Source organism: Vairimorpha necatrix, chromosome 8 (assembly GCF_036630325.1).
Source record: "Vairimorpha necatrix chromosome 8, complete sequence".
NCBI lineage: Eukaryota > Fungi > Microsporidia > Nosematidae > Vairimorpha > Vairimorpha necatrix.
This window is the reverse complement of record NC_088823.1, coordinates 901,348-922,826: the sequence shown is the minus strand read 5'-3', so window position 1 is coordinate 922,826 and position 21,479 is coordinate 901,348. Positions and strand designations below refer to the sequence as shown.

At 27.2% G+C, this 21,479-nt stretch overlaps 12 protein-coding genes across 12 annotated transcripts; 5 read left to right on the top strand and 7 right to left on the bottom strand.

The window, feature by feature from the left end:
• On the bottom strand, positions 1-945 carry VNE69_08156 (uncharacterized protein; the record flags this gene model as incomplete). The annotated part of the gene is made up of 1 exon (XM_065474474.1): positions 1-945. One exon carries the CDS (start codon positions 943-945, stop codon positions 1-3), a length of 945 nt encoding a protein of 314 aa, XP_065330546.1.
• Positions 946-4,251: 3,306 nt separating this feature from the next.
• On the top strand, positions 4,252-5,589 carry VNE69_08155 (serpin-type proteinase inhibitor 21; the record flags this gene model as incomplete). Its single annotated transcript, XM_065474473.1, has 1 exon — positions 4,252-5,589. The coding sequence occupies one exon, from the start codon at positions 4,252-4,254 to the stop codon at positions 5,587-5,589; it is 1,338 nt and encodes a 445-aa protein (XP_065330545.1).
• Positions 5,590-7,992: 2,403 nt separating this feature from the next.
• VNE69_08154 (serpin-type proteinase inhibitor 20) lies at positions 7,993-9,312 on the top strand (the record flags this gene model as incomplete). The annotated part of the gene is made up of 1 exon (XM_065474472.1): positions 7,993-9,312. One exon carries the CDS (start codon positions 7,993-7,995, stop codon positions 9,310-9,312), a length of 1,320 nt encoding a protein of 439 aa, XP_065330544.1.
• Positions 9,313-10,433: 1,121 nt separating this feature from the next.
• Positions 10,434-11,546, bottom strand: VNE69_08153 (serpin-type proteinase inhibitor19; the record flags this gene model as incomplete). The annotated part of the gene is made up of 1 exon (XM_065474471.1): positions 10,434-11,546. The coding sequence occupies one exon, from the start codon at positions 11,544-11,546 to the stop codon at positions 10,434-10,436; it is 1,113 nt and encodes a 370-aa protein (XP_065330543.1).
• A 2,418-nt stretch (positions 11,547-13,964) lies between these two features.
• VNE69_08152 (RNA-binding protein) lies at positions 13,965-14,588 on the bottom strand (the record flags this gene model as incomplete). The annotated part of the gene is made up of 2 exons (XM_065474470.1): positions 13,965-14,418; positions 14,494-14,588. 2 exons carry the CDS (start codon positions 14,586-14,588, stop codon positions 13,965-13,967), a joined length of 549 nt encoding a protein of 182 aa, XP_065330542.1.
• A 62-nt stretch (positions 14,589-14,650) lies between these two features.
• Positions 14,651-15,508, bottom strand: VNE69_08151 (putative cytosolic iron-sulfur assembly protein; the record flags this gene model as incomplete). Its single annotated transcript, XM_065474469.1, has 1 exon — positions 14,651-15,508. One exon carries the CDS (start codon positions 15,506-15,508, stop codon positions 14,651-14,653), a length of 858 nt encoding a protein of 285 aa, XP_065330541.1.
• Positions 15,509-15,827: 319 nt separating this feature from the next.
• VNE69_08150 (serine/threonine-protein phosphatase 2A) lies at positions 15,828-17,228 on the top strand (the record flags this gene model as incomplete). Its single annotated transcript, XM_065474468.1, has 1 exon — positions 15,828-17,228. One exon carries the CDS (start codon positions 15,828-15,830, stop codon positions 17,226-17,228), a length of 1,401 nt encoding a protein of 466 aa, XP_065330540.1.
• Positions 17,229-17,444: 216 nt separating this feature from the next.
• Positions 17,445-18,020, top strand: VNE69_08149 (RRP40; the record flags this gene model as incomplete). The annotated part of the gene is made up of 1 exon (XM_065474467.1): positions 17,445-18,020. One exon carries the CDS (start codon positions 17,445-17,447, stop codon positions 18,018-18,020), a length of 576 nt encoding a protein of 191 aa, XP_065330539.1.
• Positions 18,021-18,101: 81 nt separating this feature from the next.
• Positions 18,102-18,563, bottom strand: VNE69_08148 (ricin B lectin (RBL3a); the record flags this gene model as incomplete). Its single annotated transcript, XM_065474466.1, has 1 exon — positions 18,102-18,563. One exon carries the CDS (start codon positions 18,561-18,563, stop codon positions 18,102-18,104), a length of 462 nt encoding a protein of 153 aa, XP_065330538.1.
• A 237-nt stretch (positions 18,564-18,800) lies between these two features.
• Positions 18,801-19,373, bottom strand: VNE69_08147 (Rab GTPase; the record flags this gene model as incomplete). The annotated part of the gene is made up of 1 exon (XM_065474465.1): positions 18,801-19,373. The coding sequence occupies one exon, from the start codon at positions 19,371-19,373 to the stop codon at positions 18,801-18,803; it is 573 nt and encodes a 190-aa protein (XP_065330537.1).
• A 199-nt stretch (positions 19,374-19,572) lies between these two features.
• Positions 19,573-20,319, bottom strand: VNE69_08146 (WD40 repeat domain-containing protein; the record flags this gene model as incomplete). Its single annotated transcript, XM_065474464.1, has 1 exon — positions 19,573-20,319. One exon carries the CDS (start codon positions 20,317-20,319, stop codon positions 19,573-19,575), a length of 747 nt encoding a protein of 248 aa, XP_065330536.1.
• Positions 20,320-20,497: 178 nt separating this feature from the next.
• Positions 20,498-21,034, top strand: VNE69_08145 (uncharacterized protein; the record flags this gene model as incomplete). The annotated part of the gene is made up of 1 exon (XM_065474463.1): positions 20,498-21,034. One exon carries the CDS (start codon positions 20,498-20,500, stop codon positions 21,032-21,034), a length of 537 nt encoding a protein of 178 aa, XP_065330535.1.
• Positions 21,035-21,479: the final 445 nt, after the last annotated feature.

Genomic DNA, 21,479 nt, shown 5'->3' with positions numbered 1-21,479 from the left:
TTATATGATTATTTTTAATGAGTTTTCAAGTATTTTTGAAATACTATTGATTGTTTCAATAAAACTACCAAGGCCACTATAAGTAATATAAAGCCTTTGATCTAAAAATTTTACCAAATCTTCTATCTGCAAACAGGTAGGGTCTTCTACATCACAACATTCACGAAACATTTTTATAAAATCGAGAAAAACTTCTAATAAGTTCATTTTGTAAAATAAAATATGGAATCTCGGAGCCATGCGTTTATAAATGACAAGTAACCCAGAAGACAAGAGTTTACGGTTTTCTTTAAAGGGCAATAGTTTATAAACGTAGGTCATTGTCTCATAGCAAATTTCTAATTGAAAGAAGAAAGCAACTTTTCTCTTATCATCTATTTTAGATTTCAAAATTAACTGAGATAAATCCACTAGTAATTTGTTTATAATTGATGGGTTGTTTATCCACATGTATAATTTTCTTTTCAAGTTCATGTATAATTGGCTATTTTCTTTGTCTTTGAACTTAAGTTTATCAATTGGGCATACCAACTTTAAATCTTCTTTATCCCATTTGTTAATGACGCTTCTTAAATTATTGAGAAGAAAAATGCAGTTAGCTAATTTCTGGTCTTGAATGTATTGATCTCCGCATCTTAATATATTAATATTTGTTGTTTCTAAAGATTGAACAGAAGATACGTTTGGGTTTTCAATTTCACAATTAGAAGGAGATTTTTTCAACAAGTCTTTTTCATAAGGATGGAATCTTGAATCCGAAGAAATAGTTGAATATTCGCGGGTTTCGACCTTTTCATTAATCAGTAATTTATGACGTATTGACACGGGCCTGTTTATAATGCTACTATTCGCTTTTGCCTCTGTTTTTTCACGTGTAAAATCTAAAACTTCTTTCTTATCATTTTTGAACTCGGAACACGAAATTAGAATAAAATAAAACAACATGGATTGGGTAAAAAAGTGGTTTTTTATGTGTTGGGCATAATTAATAAATACTTTATTAGTTTTACATCGATCAATAATTATTCAATTAGATTTTCTTTATGAATATATTGCAACAAAAGTTCTAAATTGCATATTATTTTATTTTTTACGTCTGATTATTCCATTTAGCGTCAGACAAAATTATAAACATACATACAATAACATATAGAATTTTTTTTCATATTCTCTATAAGTATTGTAATTTTTTTATTCGAGCCAATTTTACAACTATATCAAAAGGCTAATATTTTGAGAAAAGCGGCCAATTAAAAAACATAAGTATGTAAGATGATGATATATGCAGTAAATTGAGTTTCTTTTAATGCGCAAGATCTCCGATAAATCAAAAACTCACGTTATTAATTTTAAATTAATTAAAAGAAATGAGGATTAGCTTCTAGACATTGCTACTAATTGATTACTTTCTAACATTTTCTGCGCCATTTATTAAACAAGATTTGTTTTAACAATAGAATAAAACGTAATTTATCATCCTGACGATTAAAAAAATAAATCTAGAAATTGAAGAAAAAAAGAGGAGCTACCACTTTTAATTTAAATAGTTCATTAAGTATTTTTTCCCCTTTAGTTTAGATATTTGTAGCTTAGGTTGTCCTTGTAAATCTCAAGAGATTCAGCTATTAAAAGACTAAAATTTCTGTGAATTAATTTCGTTTCTCAACTTGAAATTTTCGGCTTCATTCTCGTTAGTACCACCATTTCTTTAATAGTCGCAATATTAGTTAATGCCCTTACAGCTAAAGACACTTCTTGGTCTTCTGCATCCTCTTGATCGTATCCTCGTCGTCGTTCCAAGGAGATGTACCCTAGATTTTTTTTCGGAACAGTAGACTGCATGTACGCCTCAGGGTAGGGTTTAATTCTAGGCATCCTGATGTACTTTCCATGATATTTGGTCACCACTTCATCCCCTGTTATTACATAAGGAACTATTATGGTGCGGGATTGTTGTATTAGTCCCATTTAATTCGCAAAAAAGAATTTTTTAGTTTTTCATTCTACTATAGTAAGTCATTCAGGGCTGGTTATACCAAATCAAACATCAAAATATCTTTCTTCTTCTTGTCAAACATAAGAATATCATGATTATTATATGGTTATTTTATATTAGTGGATATCCTCATACCCACTCTTATTTCCACACGATCAATTTCGATGTTCTCTTTACAAGGGTCAACTACTTCCTTGCTATTCCTAAACCCATATTTAATACATAGTAAGAGATGGATGCATCTAACCAACTCATTGTGTCTTTCGTAAATCAACCCCAATTATCGATTACACTTGGATGCTAGATGGTCCACAATTAGGTCATTGTCCCTCTTGTACACTTAAAATATTTTTATCTTGTAGGAAGCAATAAATTGAACGGATCTAGCATAATTATCGCCTTTGACCAGTATAAAAGTCCTTAATTCTTACTTAAAAATTTATAATAGCTTCAAATAATTTTCATAAATTGTTCTTATGTAAATTTCGATTTATGGTTCGCCTTCTAGGATTCTATTAGCATCTTCTGAGTCATCTCTTTATGGCAATACCAAATCCTTAGATACTCTTTGATTGTAAACTAGTGAGATTCGCTCCATGCATCTACTTTATGTTTCGTTGCCCGCCTAAGTGAGCTTTTTCTAGCCCATATAATGTTTTATATATATTTAGGAGCATTTTTTCACTTTAATCTTCGATACTTATGAAACCTCTTCTAAGAGGAGCTTAGCAAAAAAACATATACATATGCATAAAAACTTAAAAATACAACTTTTTAAAATATTGTATTCAACTATTATATTTAATAAAGTAAAAAAAAACTTGCAAAATATATATAACAAACACAATCCTTTGACTTAAGACTCGGAAAGGTAAAGCCGAATGATAAAAAATAAAAATTTTACAATTAGGAGGTTTGCGGAATAAATTACATTAACTAAATAACACTTGTTTAAAACTTGTAACCTTTATAGCTATAAATTTCAGGTATCAATATCATTTATAATATATAGAACGTGTTGTATTTCAAAACAATGTAGTCCATATTTTTATTTTTTGGCCTCGTGCATTCTCTACTTTTGTACATTTTTATCAAAAAAACATTTGAAAATTTTGTTGTCTTTAATGTAAAAAGTACTTAATAATTGCTATCTGGTTCTGTCTCTCATTTTTTATTTTCCTTTTAAGACTATAATTTTTTCATTAGATGTATAAAGAGTGGACTATCATGGTTTTAGAATACTTTAAAATTATTCAAAGCTTCTGTATGTTACGTTGAGATTCATGACCCTTCCTATGGTATATATAATGATAATACAATACTAGGCACATAATTTTATTTTTGATGACTATATAGACAGTAAATAAATAATTTTTCATGAAGATTAAAGAGTTATATATATATAGGAAAGAACAAAATCATGATATCTTAGTATTTTTTTTAGGATGTTAGATTAAAATATTACTAACCCTCTATGCTATGATCAGAAGTCACAGTTATGAAAAATACTAGTAGAATATCATTAGTTATCGGCCTTGGGTTGTGATAAAATTATGAAACAATCTATATCAATGCAAACAATAGCAAAATTATATACTATATCTACAATTTCACTTTATATCAATTTAGTAAGATATATTAAAAGAAGATTTATAAATCTACATATAATAAAATATGATAGGAATCAAATATTCAAATCAAATGACTATACATTATTTAGAAATCTTTTTTAAGATTCTGTACATACTTTTTTGGGAATAAATTAAAAAACTACAAAAATAATAAATTGATTTAATCGTATGAGTAATTAATTTAAGATAAATATATACGTAAATTTAAAAATAATTTTGATTGAATCAATATCACATAATTTTTGTGTGTCAATTACACAAGTTTTTTTACTGTATTATCATGTAAAAAGAGGTTTTATTATTTAAAGGAGCATTTTTTGTATTACAAATGTGTTGTATCAGTTATATCATATTTAAAATTATTACGCATAGTATTTGCGCTTGCCTAATTGACATAGGTTTATTAAGATTAATATTTAATTATATCGTTTTTATTTGATCATTAAATTTTTAATAAATCTTTTAATTAACTTCAATATTATAAATCAAATATAAACTTAAATATGTCTTATTGTAACAACATTTGTAAAACTTAATTTTTATGTGATAAGCTAACTTTCTGATTGTTCAATTAACATAAAAGTTTAATTAATCTATATAAAAATCCAAAGTCCTCTTAACCATATGGCAAGGAATTTCTACCACAAGCTCATGGTCCTATGTGATTTAAGCATTTTACATATGTACAACGAAATCAGAAATACAACCGAATGTACTGACTTAGATAAATATAGAGGAGAATCTCGACTAGGAAAACGAACTCAAGCAGTGGAAGATAGGTTAAGTGCAAGGGAGCTCATAATTGATTCTATTTATAGTGACTTCAGACCAATTGAGAGGGTTGTATATAAGGCAATAATATCCGCCTCCGCTGATAATTTTAAAAGTGACATCATTTCTCCGTATGGTTTCTGCACCATATTTTGCGTTTTGTTACAAATCACTGATGGTAACACTAAAAAAAATTTATTAAAAATTATTGAAAACCATGGATATAACTTAGACGATTCATTTATCGAAGAAATGAATAAGAACTTCTCATCGCTAACCTGTAAATGTGACGAGGTAAGAATTAAAAATTTGTTGTGCCATGACAAAAATGAGAAAATTGAAAAATTACTTAAAAAATGTAAAAATGAATTTAATGTTGAAGAAGTAATACAATATTTTAAAGATGATGAGAACCAATTTGACGATGTAAGTCTAAATGTTTTCAATCAAATCTCTAAAACTTTTAATAATTTTATTAATCACCAAATAGAGAGGCCATTAATTGTGATTAACACGATTAATATTAAGGGTAAGTGGTGTAAACAATTTAATCCCAAGAACACTGCCTTAAAAAAATTTTATAATGGAAAGAAGTATTTCAAAGTGCCAATGATGAAACAACAAGGTGTATTTAAATATTTATATGAAGATGGATTACATTTTCTACAAATGGATCTTAAGGAAAAATCAGATTTGCTGTATTTAGTTATAATTTTACCTGATACAGATATTTACCTTCCTGAATATCTGCATTTTGAATTTAAAAATGAATTTAAGAAGCTGATTACAGGTGATTGTCAATCTTTCAACGTAGATTTAGAAATTCCGAAGTTTAAGATCGAAACAGAGTGTGATCTTAAAAAAGTATTTGGATCTTTTCTAGAATGCGATCTTATGGACGAACTTTTGGGTTATGTTAGCGAATCAAAATCTTCTGACAATAAAAAAATGAATATAAGACAGAAAGCTGCAATTGAATTCACAGAGTCTGGAGTATCCACACAAGAGTCAAATCCGTTATATGAATCAGAAATCATTGATGATCTTTTAATTAGTTACCACTGCAACCGATCTTTTGTATTTTATTTGTTTGATACCAGAAACATACAAGTTGGTAAAAATGAGGATTTAATGACCTCTATTTTTCCTTTGTTAGTAGGAAGATATACAGGTCCTAATTATGATCTCTGATTAATTCAAAAGTGTACATATAAATAATTAAATTTAATATTTATCTATGTAATTTAATTATTCTCTCAATGTTGCAATATTTTTGTCTGCATCATTATTTCAATTTTATTATTATCTTATTTATATATTGCCTTAAATCAGTTGTAAAATATAAAACGCAGCTCAGGTTTAATAATTTAGATTTTATTAAGATAAATATAAACGAATTAGTTACTTATTGAATTCACATCAATCGGCATATGTATCTACCAAATATTTCTGAGAAATACAAAATACTAAATATGATTATAATCAACATGGTGTTCATTTTCAATGGAAACTATTTCTACTACAATGGTTGATCAATAAAACCCAAAGTTTTTATACACTTTACCAAAAGGAGAGTTTAGTATTTTTAACTAGTAGAAAACTAACATGCAGAAAATTTTTTTCATGGAATTCTAATTGTAGACAAAATCTATAGTATTTAAAGAGTTTTTCTATTATCTTGTATTATATATCAAATTGATAAACATCCTGGCGCTACTTCATTTTCTTGCTTCGCCCAAAAAAACATTATAAAAAGATACAAAATCTTGTTATTTTTCAAATCTAAACATTTTTATTAATGAGGGGGGCAAGAAAATGAAGTTGAGGTATTTTTTGTCGATTTGAGAATTTTTTGGTTGAATCTTGAAAAAGCAATTCTGAAGATGAATATCTGTGAAGATATGTGCTTTAGAAACAATTAGAAGTATTTGAAGATTTTTCTTAGATGCAAAGTAAATAAGGCTCTATAATAATTACTGATGGTTTTATCTTAACCTTCAGCCTTAGAAATTTTGGAAGCAAGCTCTATATTGTGTAGCACACGCTTGGCTCTATAAACACTGATGGTGGCAACACAAAAATATAGAAAATTTTAATACTATTTGAAGAACGAATATAGATCGAGAAGTGGGTTATAAAGCTAGAATTAATTTATTTCTGAAAGCAATTTACATTCAAAAAAGAAAAAATAAAATGAAATTAATGATGATAAGGGCTTTTTTTTATGAAAATTAATAGAATTTTGTATGTTAGATTGCGTAAAAAAAATTTTTTTTAGAGGTGGGCAAGAAAATATTTAGCGCCCACATCCTTTACATGGTCGTACACGTAATTTCTATTCTGCATATAAACTCAATTTTTTTTGGATACGCTGTGAATGTGTATAATTCTTAGATAACTCTTGATGGTAAATTCTATAAATCTCAGTCGATGCAAAAAAAGAACAAAATAACATTACATGTAGATTTTATTAAATTAATTTTTTTGGAAATGGCATTTAAATCCAGTAATATAACCATCGCATATACCATCAAATTACTATACATTAGATGCTTATATAAAGTTTAGAAATTTATTTGAATTTTAGAGGCGAAGTATTTATGCAGAGTTCATTATAAATATTTTACCTATTTACTAAGCCTTTGGTCATCGATATTGCTAACCCTTCGCTCCCGCTATTTTCAACTGTAAGCGAGTTTAGTCCATTACAATTTACGTATGCTAATAAAACTTACTAGAGATTATGTAAAAATAGATCTTGTTTCATTTTGCATGACAATTCTACTTCTTGTATTTGTAATACTTTGGTATTCCCCCATTTTAAATATTTAATTAAGCCATTAGTCGATTTGAGCACGTGAATAAAGACATCTATTTTTGCATATGTATTTGCCGAAATTGCGTTTATTGAATAAATGTAATGTAATACTTCAAATGTTAACAGACTAAATGGATTTTACTACATTGGCATCCACACCAACTTTTGATATTCATTGTATTAAAACACTGATATTTAGATAAAAACTTATCACGTATATTTCGATTGTTTTTTTTCTAATTTATGCAAATCTTTATTCATAAACTCTTTTTCTTTTGTTCTTCGCGGTTATTGTTTCTTGGTTTATACTAAATTTGTTGTAAAAATCCAAAATTTTATCCAAATTCAATATATTATTTTTAAAATAAAACTTGAGATCCATTTAGTGCTATTAAGCATTTTGGAAATACGATAAATTTTCTTTTTTGTATAGTGTAACTTTTTTATCTGGATGGGAATAACCTTAAAATACATGTAAAGATTTTTTAAAAATTTAATTTCCTAAGTTTATATATTTTATATTCAATATTGTACTAAAATATTTCTTATTTATTTTACAAAAAATGTTTTATGCATAAATTTGCAGCATAATTAATCAATCAAAAATAGGCTGTTAAAAATTATCTTGATAGATATTAAAATATCATCTGCTGTAACTGACTTTGATTTTGTTTATTTTTGTTAATGGAACTTTCTTACATTTTTTATCTGTTTCTTTTTAATAAAATAATTATTAAACCTATATTTTAGTATAAATTTATCAGTTACTTGACCCCATGGATATTTTTTTTCAATATAAGTTAATGATTATATGTAATTTAAGTATTTTACACATGTATAACGAAATCAGAAATACATCTGAAGATATTTATTTTGATAAAAATAAGGAAGTTGCACGATTGGGGAAAAGAATGGAGGCCATGGAAAGAATGTTATGTGAAATAAAAAGATTGAGAACATTGTATAGTATTGGTAAGGGTACTTTGGTTGAAGGCGAAGTATACAATGCAGTACTAGCGGCCATCACTGATAGTTTTAAGAGTGATGTCTTCTCGCCGTATGGCTTTTGTTCTACACTTTGTATGCTTTTACAAATTACAGAAGGCGAGATAAAAGAATCATTTTTAAATATTCTTAAAACTTATGGGTTTAGGCTTGACGAGTCCTTTTACCACGATATGAAAAATCATATTAGTTCTTTGACAAATATAGATGTACAACCCGGGGTTAAAAATTTGTTATGTCATGATAAAAGACAAAAAATATACGATTATATAGAAAGATGTAAAAAAATATTTAGATTTAAATGTGAAAAAGATTCAAATTCTTCGGAAAATGTAAGTAATAAGTTTATGAGAATTATAAATGCGTTATTTAGAAACAAATCCTTATTTTCCCCAGAGAGACCGTTATTTTTAATTAATAGTGTGTACTTCAAAGGAGAGTGGTTAAATAAATTTAATCCCGAACATACATCAATGAAAAAATTTTATAATAAGGATAAAACTTCTAAGGTATCAATGATGAAGCAAAAGAATATATTTCATGTTTTGTATAAAAATAAGCTTCATTTTTTACGCATTGACCTAAAAGATTTTTTTGGTGTATTATGTTTAGTAATAGTTTTGCCTGATAAAAATTTCTACATTCCGGAGCAACTTCTTTTGGAATTCAAAATTGAATTTAGAAAACTGATTAGTGGAGATTGTACAATACAGAACGTTGACCTAGAACTGCCTAAGTTTGAGATCGAAACTGAATGCAATCTCAATAAAGTTTTAAATACGTTTTTTCACTCAGATCTCATGGATAAAGAGTTTAAACTAAATTCTAGCTTTTCTCCTTATGACATTATAAAAATGAATATAAAGCATAAAACTACTATTGAATTTAATGAATCAGGAATATGTACAGAAGAAACAAATCTTCAAAACGAATCATTTTTGAATGATAAACATAGTATTAATTATTTTTGTAACAGACCTTTTGTATTTTATTTGTTCGATATTAGGAAACTACAAGTGAAGAGCGATGAGAACTTAGAAACTCCTTTTTTTCCAGTAGTAGTTGGAAGATATACAGGACCAAATAATTAATAAACATGTATATTTGTCTTTTTTCAATTTATCTTTCGTATTTATGATATTTTTTAAAAATTATAATTCAGAATAAATATGTCAGTAAAATTTTTATGAATATATATTGATTACTATGTAAAATCACTAACTAGTAGGTTTATAAATTTCAAAAATAACAATTGTATGTTACTAAAATCTCAACCTTAAACAGTGCACAATTTTCTACCTCCGCCAAGCGTTAATTCTGTGTTGTCTTATGGATATTGCTGAACCAGTTTAAGGAAGATGCTTCTAAGCGTTTCCCAAAATATCGTTTGTGTGTCAGTCTCAGTCCTATTCCAGAGCTCATGTCATCATAAAATTTCTGTATACAATTTTTCATTATCATTTTTGTATGTATTCAACAATCGTTAGTTCCAGACTAGGCGAAAAGAATGTAACAAGTAATATAATTATCGAAATAATGCTAAAAAAGCAACTTTTGAACATTTGTAATGGCAAACAATGAAAACAAATTAATTTAGGAACTAAAGTTGATTGAAGATTTAAAGAAAAATTAATCTATGTATTTTATCAGTAAGAATTTATTATGAATTGTTATAGCATATGAGTATTCTAAAACTTTATCTGAGAAAGATTATAAACATATACGTAAAAAAAAATTTAAAAATTGTTCTACTAATTTTAGTAATAAAGTTAATCGGAAAAGAATTTGTAAAATATCTAAACACTACATTTAATGCGGCATATATAAAAACAAACATTATTATATATCACAACATTTAATGATCAAAAAATAACTGGGATATTCTAATACAGCACAGAATATTAGTTAATAAACTAGGATATCATTTAATTGATTAAAAAATGTTTTTTGCAAACAAACAGAAACTATTGCCTGTGATTCTATATAAGGTAAAAGATTTGCTTAATAACGGTCAATTTTTCTATGAATTTACACATTAAGATAAAATATCGGCGGTGGAAATAAAAGTGAGTCAAAATGACAATATGGAAAGGTCATTTAAAAATTGTAAATTTGCTCATGTTGTCATTTAATTATTTTCAAACAAAAAATTCAATATAAATTTTATGAATAATTAATAAATGACTTTAAAAAGTATATATTAAAAAAATTTTTATTTATTCATATCATGTCCTGTATATCTACCCATAATTATTGGCAATTGCTTGAAGTTATTATGGCTACTATTATTAGTTATGGTTTTAATAATATAAAACAAAAACGGGCTATTAAATTCAAATATTATTTCTTTTGGATGTAACAAACACGTAATAGCATATTCATAGGTTACAGTCGAAGCAGAAGTTCCTTTTTCGTCAATATCAATCACAGCTACATGTATTAACTCGGGGTTAGTAATTGCAGTGTCTTTGAATATATTTAAAAAGCTATGTCCGTCAAATATTCCCTGTAAATTCTCAAGTTTTAGTTTATCTTTAATATCAATCTCTGTTTCAATCGTAAATTTCGGCATACTGATAAATACATCATGAAGTTTTAGACTAGACAAAACATCAGAAATTCTAATATTCGAGAAGTTATTTGTTTTTGGCAATATTCCTAAAAATGAATATGTAGGATTTGCAAAAGGGATTTGTACTACTTTAAATTTTTCAGTATCAGCTGCCTTAAATTTTTTTCTTATTTTCATCATTGGTACTTTAAATTTTTTATCGCCATTAAAAAAATATTCATTTTCATGATCAACTGAAAATGGAAATCTCCATGATTCTTTAAAATATACAGTATTTAGTATTAAAACTTTTAGATCATCCGGTAGGTCATCTGATATTTTATCTAATAATCCGTTAGTGTCTGTATACACTGTTTTGTTTATTAGATTTTGAAAATCATCAAATAACGCCAGATAAACTGGTTTCAACTCTGATATCAGATATCTTGCCAACGTTTCTCTAAAATCTGGCAATACTTTCATCCGCATATCATGGAAAACATAGTTATTTAAATTTAATGTTGCAGAATTAAGATCTTCTAAAGAAATTTTCAGCTGGTTGTAGATTTTAGATATATCATTGTTAAAATCCACAGTATTGCCTAAAATTTTTTTCATTTTGTTTTTTAAAGTATCGTTAGATCCATTTAACAAAATACCTAGCATATTTATAATAGAAAAGGGGGAAACGACAAAAGTCCCTTTTTCTTGTTGTAAGAGACAATTAAATATTTCATACGATGTTTTTAATATTTGTTGGCCAAATTCACCCATATTAGGGCTATTGAATTTTTATATTAATTATTTATCAAATCTAAGCATACAATTTTTGAAGTTTATTAAATACATTTTACAATCTAAAAAGAGTTTTTTTGCATTAAATATGTAAATTCTATTAAATTATTATTATATATATATGTCACTTTGATGTAAAACCGCTATCTAACTATTGAACAAATAAGATAATTCACACGTAAACAAATATAAGATCAGTTGTAAACAAACACAACCCTTTGTAATTTTTAATAAGACATAAAAAGACAACAGAGCTAGGCATTTTGTACAAAAATAGTCTAATTTCTAAACATAAAAAAGTTCAATAAATATTAGTTATATGTTTTTTGAAATAAAAACACATCAATTGCGACATTGAAATTTAACGCGGCATTTATTTTCAAATTCATTAGATTATGTTTACTTGCAAATTTTTTGTTTTTCATATTAATATAATTATATCTTTAGTTTGAATGGTATTAAATATATAGGTTAAGTTATACTATGCAAAGTAATCTTTTTTAAGATAAAAAAATGTTTAATTAAGACTTCGTAAGCAACAATCTCATTTGTATGTTAAAACATACAATGATTTTATTAGATATCTCCAAGATGATATGAAATTAGAACAATCATCCTAAGCCTATTCTTCAGCAATCAATTCTTCACAGTTTAAAGCTATTATTGTTTAAGATGCTCGTAAGACTCATGATTTTATTTGGTCTTTTTACACGCACCTATTATATGTAGTTTGAATCTTCAAGTATTAGGCCATCATTGTTTATGGTATCTGTAAGCTTTATAATTCAAAAATCTATTTTTTTTTCAAACATTTTCTTTAAAGCGACAACTTTTTAGGTTAATCCATAACAGTTATAAAGATTTATTTTCTCCAGTATATTCCTAATCTATCCTCGTCTTAGAGCGTAAGATAGATTTCAAAGTCCTCTTATACACAATGTACAGTATATATTCGAGGACATTAAGTCGTCACATATGTCCTATTCCAGTCTTGGATTTAAGTATTAATTGCAAGAAACACGTTTTCTTTCTTTCCATTAATGATTATTACATGTTAATTGTGCCGACATTTAATGTATATTTCTTATATCAAATGCATGAATATCGGGCTTTTTATGTGTATTTTATATATTTGATGATATATTGATATAAAATAATATAGATTAATCAATATAAGTCATTGACCAGATAAGAATAAAATTAAAAATTGTAGATGTTGATCTAACATTATTTAGTTGTTTGTACATAATCAATATTGTCATTATTTGAGGTTGTGTAGATACAACACAACTAACAATATAGAAATATAAAACTTATGATCAATTTATAAAGTTCGTCAATGGAAATCTTTCCGCCTCTATGAAGTTATAAAGATGGAGCCTTAGCATCTTTCAGTATATAATAGAGTAATACTCACAAGCTCGAGGAATTTTAGTAGACATATAACCAGAATAAGCAAATTAGTTATTTGGTATACTCGATTTATAGACACATTATGATTGTCAATTCTTTAGTATTCCAACTCTTTTTTATTAAATTTTTAAATACTGTTTTATAGCGAGTTATTTGTCCATTTGTAAGAATATGATTGGTCAGTATTTGATCGTCTATATAACTATTTGTTCATGTTTTATCCAATGACTGTATTTTTATAATCTCTCTTGCTCTACGGCCATTTGATATTGTAGCATTAAAAATTTGGTTTTCTGCTACAAGAATAAGATCCAGAGAAATTTGTCGAATAAATCTTTCTAAAACATATATAAGAATTGTTTCTTTCTCTTACATCTTCTTCTGATGTATACAGGGCATTAAATTTGCATTGATCTCATAAAATATTGCCTTGTTAATTTTGTTGTACGGTATTATCTATACTTTCTTAGTCTATTAATATAATTTGCAGTTTTTTATGATAATTTTTCCATTTCCTGTTCTCAATTTCTTTTTCATAACTCTGCATTTTATTATTTATTTTACAATAGAGAGTTTACAACATTGTCTGCTTGTACTAATATTACTTCATAAGGTCATGTGCTTTATTATTCTTAAAGCCATGATGTCTTTAAACGAACCCACATTTCTTTTTCGGCCAGATAAATTTTTTTTTCAAATAAATCTTTCTAGAGATGATCCCTGTCAAAAATGTCGATCATAATTTGACATTGGCTCTCCAAATAATAAATAAACCCATGTTTCACTCATACACTTGAAAGCATATTTTTCGTACTTTATAGTATTATGCAGATTCAATTTTAAATTTCTAGTTTTTTCTTTTTTAATGATATTATGCAGAATAATTTTTTAAATAAAAAAGTCTAGTTTTTTTTACATTTAAATAAAATGCAGTCATGTTAAAAAAGATTTATTAAGTCTCATTTTTATATACTAAAATATAATTTATTGGTCTCCTCCCTTTTCTCTTCTGAATTTTCCTTTAGGTGGGAATACCTTCTCAAGGGCTTTCCTTGCCCTTACTTGTCTTCCTTTTATCTCCATATTCTCCAGTTTATCAAGTGCCGCCTGTTGTTCCCCACTACTCTCAAATTCCGCGAAGACTATGTGAGAGCCCTGGTTGGTAGTTGAGATTTTACATTTCCCTAGCATGTCGATGATCTCGCTCTCCTGTAAATCTTTAGGCAGTCCCTTAATGTACAGCTTCTTGTCACTGATGATGACTTTCTCTTTGCTACTTTGCCCCTTGGCAAAGTAGACAGGATATTCTTCATTATTAATTGAGATCTTCTCACTGGCGACTACCTCTTCAATAGACTCAGTGTCTTTAAACTCGACATTTCCTACAAGTTTCTTGCCTCCGTCTCTTCTGTAGACTTCCTTGATGTTTATTGATGTTCTGAGATTAGTATCTGCAATAATAATCATCATTAGTTCAGATTCACGAACCAAGGAATTGATTTTCTTCACTTACATTTTAAATTCGTATTTTGAGAAAGCGTCAGCGATCTGTTTGACAGATACTTTGTCGGTCAAATTACTTATTGCTAAGTTATTTGTCTTTCTCATTTTTGGGGTACCAAAAAAAAGAAAAATTTATAAAAAAAAATTGAAAATTTTAAAATTAATATTTATTCTTCTTCTTTGAGGATGTTGTAAGTTTGATCATCACTACATGTTCCTAAAATTTCATCTTTTTCTGAATAATAAACACAATTTATAAATCCCGTGTGTATTTTCTCCATCTCATGGACTATTTCCAAATTTAAATCTAAGAAAATCAAGTCTCCCAAATTTAAACCCGCCACAAGTCTGTTTTTATAAGCGCACAGTGCCAAAATGGGCAAATGACTAAACTTCTTCCTCTTTTTTAAAGTATATCCTTTATCTAATACATATAGAGAAATCTCACCACTGGCATTACAGGAATACATCCTGTCTTCTATAAAGACCACATTCCAGACTGTGTCTTCTTCTTCTATTTCTTGAACTAATTCCCATTCTTCATTATATTTGAAATATTGGTAGAGGTTTATAGTGTTGTCATAGCCGAAAGAGACGAAGAAATCGAGAAAGAAAAGGCAGCCTTTTACATCTTCAGTGTGGTCTTCTAAAATCTTATGGATTTCTATGTACTCATTTATACGGCAAATCCAGACGGATTTGCCCCTAGTGGCGAAAGCCAGCCAAGAATTTGAAGAATCAAAAGACACGCATTTTATTTCTGTGTCTGGTCCTTCAATGACATCTTCTAACTTATAGACAATGTTCTCGACCTTGAATATTGAGACTGTACAGTCGTAACTACTACAAGCCAGGAAAGGCCCACTACTTGTAATATGAGTAATAGACTTGTCATGTTTATACAAAATAACATTATTACTCACATCTTTGAGAAAAGTAGAAGTACCTCCTGTGTAAATATTTTTATTAATGTGAATCGAGAAAAGCTTCTCGTCAGTGCGAAAATTAGAAACAGAAAAATTCATGAAGGGGAAATGGAAAATAAAACTAGACGAATTTTACAAGTCCAGCATATTTAAATAATTTTTACAAATTTAACATATTTAGATTTTTACATGTCTAGCAAATTTAGATTTTTACATGTCTAGCAAATTTAGATTTTTACATTTTAAACATATTTAAATTTTACAAGTTTAACATGTCTAGCATATTTAGATTTTTACAAGTTTTACATGTCTAGCATATTTAGATTTTTACATGTCCAGCATATTTAAATTTTTACATGTCTAGATTTTCATAGACCAATAAATTTTGAAACTTCTTTTTTCTTAATTTTCCGCCCTTATGGAAAATGTTGATTTCTCAAATATCGATTTCTCAACTTTTCAAACTCCAGACCTTCTAAACCTTCAATCCCTCATAGGCAAGGAACTCGATCTCACAAAAAAACTTATTTCCTACCTAACTTCAAATTCAATAATTTCCCCCGAAATTCTGCCTCTTTGCTCCCTTTTACTAATAGAAAACAGAAACAGTGTTTGTTCTGTAATCCATCAAATTCTATTAAAAAATCCTTCTTTAACTCACGAATACATTACAAATTTACAAAAAAGTAAATTTTTTAATCAAAGATGCGCCGTCCCGCAAATTATAGTAAATCTTCCTGGTACTAAAAATTTTTTAAAAAAATCATTTTCTGATCCAATAGGACTTGTTGTAAAAGAAGCTGTCAAGTCAATAAATAAATACGACTCGCCTGTTTTTAATGATGACGAATTATTAAATATTGCTAATATGTTAAATAATAATCAATATGAATATATACAATGTCTAGTACCTGATATATTGATTTTTATAAAACAAAAAAATTTTTTAATAACACAAATTTCTTTATCAAAATCGTGGAGAAAAAGGTTATCTTTAGTTAAAAAAATAGGGTATTTTAGTGTTGATGATAAAATAAATTTGTATAATATTTTATCTAAAGATCCAGAAGAATGTATAAGACTTAAATTAGTGGAGAATATTAATGATAATAGAAGAAATTTCGAGGATCAAGAAAGTTCACCTCTGCCTTTTGAAATTAGTAAAAAATTTGCACAAATTTTTATAAATGACAAATCTGAAAATGTCAGAAAACTTGCAGTCCAAAAAATTTGTCATTTACACGACGATTTACTTGACGATGTTGTCAATGACGAGTCGTGGTTGGTAAGAAAAGAGCTTCTATGTATTCACAGAGAAGATATTTATGAAAAAATCAGTCTACCAATAATAAGAAGTTTACCAAAAAATAATATTTGGCGTATTAAAATAGAAATATTAGATACAATTTTACATATTGTAGATCATAATGATAAATTGGTACAGAGACATTTACAAGACACGCTTTTTCAATATTTGACTGATCCAGTCTACGAAGTAAGAAATAAAGCAGGACTTGTTTTGAAAGAATTAATAATTAAATCTGAGTGGAGTAAAGAATTAGAAGAGAAAATGGAAGATATGATGAATAATTCGTATTTGGTGAGGATTACTAGTAGTGAAGCGTATTATGCATTTGATAAGAAATATAAGACGAGATTTATAAAAAGGTTATTGAGAGATGAAGTAATAAATGTAAGGAGTAAAGTGATGAATATAATAAAAAAAGAAGATTTAGATGAAGAGATGATTGAGATAATCAAAGGGATGCATTGTGATGATACACAAATGAGACAAGATGTAGAAAGATTATTACAATAAACCAGGAATATATTTAAAAAAAAGAAATATTGCTTTATTTTATTCATATAAATTATTAAACACTGGTAATATTTTTTACAAAGGTGAAAATTTTTTCTTGACAATTTTTTTTTGCTTTAAAATCATGTCAAAAAAGATACCAAATTATTATTCATCAAAAAAAGCGTACTAATATTTTACATAGCCTCTTTCTAAATCCCTGCCCCTTTTTTTATAATGAGATTTACAAAATTACATGTTGTCTTCCCCGGGGACGAAATAACCCAAAAAGGCTCTTTTTCTCTGGGCCTTTATAAAAAAGACAATATCCTCAAATCTTATGTATTCGGCACTCTCTGTAAAATCCAAGACCATTTATTCGTCTTATCAAAAACCAATAGATATTTCCCATACATTGACGACATAGTCTTAGGTAGAGTCATCTACACATCTTCAGAATATTATAAAGTAGATTTAGACACATACTTGGGAATATTGCCAGTACTGAGTTTTACAAACGCGAGTAAGAGAAATAGACCAGATATAAAGAAAGATGACTGGGTACTCTGTAAAATTGTGGACACGGGGCTAGAGCCAATATTGTCATGTGTAGGAGAAAACTTCGGGAAAGTAGAAGGAAAAATATTCAAAATAACAGTGTGGAAAAGTCAAATGATTTATGTGGGGGACTTTTTACAGAAAATCGGGCAGAAATATAATTTTAAATGTAGCGTAGGAATAAATGGATTTATAAGTATTGAAGGAGATAGTAAAGTAATCAAAGAAGTGTACAACCAAATCAACAAAATGTAAAGAAATTTTAATTCTATTTAATAAATTTTTTTTTAAAAAAAAAAATTTATTACTAAAAATTAGAAAATTTACATAAAATTATCAGGGGGAAATCTGTAAATATGTCTCGTCTTCATTTTCATTCTCAGTATTTACTACATCATAAAACTCAAACCTCTGATTTACACCATCATTACACTTCTCTAATCTAACCAACTCGCCACCCAACACTTTATCTTTTCTATAAACACTAAGACACATTTTATCATCAGAAATCAAATTATAAAAATTCCTTTTTGGTAAAAAAGTAAACTTGATTTTTTTCCTATTAGTTTTACAAGGAAAAATTTCATCTTCATTTTTTTTACAGATAAAAAATCCTTTTTGGGAAATAAAGGTATCGTCATTGTCATCTACTCTAAATTCATCACTGTATTCTTTATACTTAGCAAAATTTCTGGTAATAAGGAAAGTATCCTGTAATTTAATGAGGTGTTTGTTGTGATTCCCGTATGGAGTAATGATTATTTGTTTGGAGTAAAACAGTAAAAAAAATAAAAACATGAAAAAAATGAAATCAAGAATTTAAAAAACAACTGACAAATCAAAAAAACGCGGAAAAAATAAATTGTGATAAAGAATTGGATATTTAAAAACAGAAGCAAATGTCAACCAATTAAATTGGAATTTACAGATCAAAAACATAAACCAATAAAATTGAAACGTAAAATCAAAAACTGAAACGAAAATCAAACCAATAAAATTTAAAAATTTGTATAAATATATTTATTATTGGTATTTTTAACAACATGTCCTTCTTTTACTCTTCTTATTTAATACAATCTTCTCATTTACTGTTTTTTTCTTTTTATTTTTTTTCAGTAAAATTTTTCCCATTTCTTCAAAAATTTTACTTACATTCAATCCATATTTAGCACTAGTACTAAAATACTTCATAGTACCAGGAAGTCTACTTTTTATGCTTTCATGTACACTGTCACTTATTAAATCCCTTTTATTTCCTATAAGAAATATTGGCACGTCTTCCGCATTTTCTATTGTTTTATACCACCTATCTACACTTTTTAAAGTGTTTTCTACCGACAAATCGAAGACTAAAAAAATGCCGTCTGCATTTCTATAGTAAGATTTTGTTATACTAAAAAATCTTTCTTGACCTGCAGTGTCCCAAATTTCTAATAAGATGGGTTTTTTATTAATAAATATTTTTTTTGTTATGGTGTCGATACCAATAGTAGACATTAGTGATTCTTGGAAGTCATCTGTTTTGTATTTTCTGAGTAGAGCAGTTTTGCCCACATTACTTTCGCCTAATAAAATAAATTTAAATTTGTGGTCTACAGCCTGGGACATTAAAGGGTAAGGAAATAAATTTATTATATTTATTTTGTATTTAAACTTTTAATTATTTTTAAAATGATATTTGCTATTATATACTGGGTGTCACAAATGCCCATTATTTCATATTTTGAATTTTTACTATAAAAACTAGTGTAAATCTTTTTTACTGCCATACTGCTCTCTTTTAAGTAGTATATTAATTTATTGTGTATTAAATGTAAACTTCTAATCCTTTTATGTTGTCTAATTTCACTCTGTCTACTACAACATCCTCCCAAATTAATAACAAGCCACTTTCATCCGCAGAATATAAAAATCTATCACACATGCTCATTTTTACAAACTTCACGCTTGTTTCATGATAGTCAAGTATTTTATTGGGAGTTCCGTCCATATTTATTTGGTAAATCTTCCCACTAGTAGACCCGCAAAATATTCTACTAAACAATATATCACATGTAATACACGTAATATCATCTTCTAAATAAATATCTAAGGCCGATCTAGTGATAATCTGTAGATGATTCTTATATCCAAGTAATAAGACACCGTCTACATAAAAAGACGAGGTACATTTGTACTCTTTGACTTTGTTTAGATCAAAATCGTATAAAACTAATTTATCTGCAAACTGGACTCCAACTTTATCTTCAACATTAGAAATGCCAAAAACACTTTCTTGTAATGAAATATTCTCTTTCATGTTTTTTATAAGTCGCCCTTCGCCCACATAAAAAATGTCGTTTTTAATTACCAAAATAAGATCAACCTTCAATTTAATTTCAATTTCTTCCACTAGAGAATATGGATTTAATCTGTAGATTCTTAACTTATCTGAGACTGTGTATATAAATCTATTATTAGTAGTGGACAGATCTTTAGTGCAGAGTATTTTTGATGTATTTAGAAGAGTAATGTCTTTATCCGAATCTGTCTGTAGTAAAATACTTGAGAACATTGGGGTAGTTAAAAAAATAACGTACATTTGATAAGTCGTCTTATTTATTAGTAGTTTATAAAATTAACTGTATTTTAAAATTAGATTTAATTAATACAATTAAAACAAACAATACTATTTATACATTTATATTGATATAGAAGTAAGAATTTTGATGAAAATTTCTACACCCTTTTAAATGTCAGAAGAAACCGTCAACTTGTCAGTTGTAAAACAAATAATTAAAAATTTAGATAAAATTACAGAAAAAACTCCATGGTCAAAATTCAGAAATTTATTAAAAACAAACAAGAAACTACCAGTTAAAGATTGGAAAGATTTACTAAAACTAGTAAAAACAAGAGATTTATATAAAATACTAGCTGAAGATCTATCAAGTAAAGAATGTCGTATTTTAGGAGCTGCACTGACACACTCAAAATTAAAACACGTGGACGATATCGTAGAACAAATTATAAAAAAAAATGATCAATGTACACCAGTACTCTTAAGATTTATATTAGCGAAAAAATACAGTTTAGATTTGATTTGTGTACAAAAATATTTGAAAAAAATGTTTAAACAGACTACGAAGTTATCACATTTGGAATTATTACAAACAGTAAGTCAAGTATATACAAAGTTGATAGACGAAGAAATATTAGAATTTTGTAGGAAAAATGGACATGAGATTTGTAAAGAAATATGCAGTAAAGTAGAGATGGAAATAATATAAAATAAAACATTTATATATAAAATCTGTTTATAAATAAACTTTTAATATAAAAAAAATATTTGCAACAGCTTATTAAAGATTTAAATGTTTAGACGCTATTTTTGTTAACTTTTTAAAATGCTACTTCCAAGATTTATATCATTATTTGGACTTTTATTTATTTGTTCTAAGAAAGACTTTATTTTCTGATGAGATAGCCTCTCAAATTTCGAATTCTCCCTTTTTATTTTCTAAATCTTTGATGAAACAGGACAGTTACAAAAATAAGATAAGATATTTGACAGTAAATTAAAAATTTATTTTCATAAACAAAACCTTTTTTAAGTAAATGCTAATCACAAAAAAAATCTATTTTACTCCTATAATTTTATAATTTGATTTAGCTAATTATTTGTAAATTTATGACAGCCAAATAATACTGATTTTATTTCGTGATACATGTCAA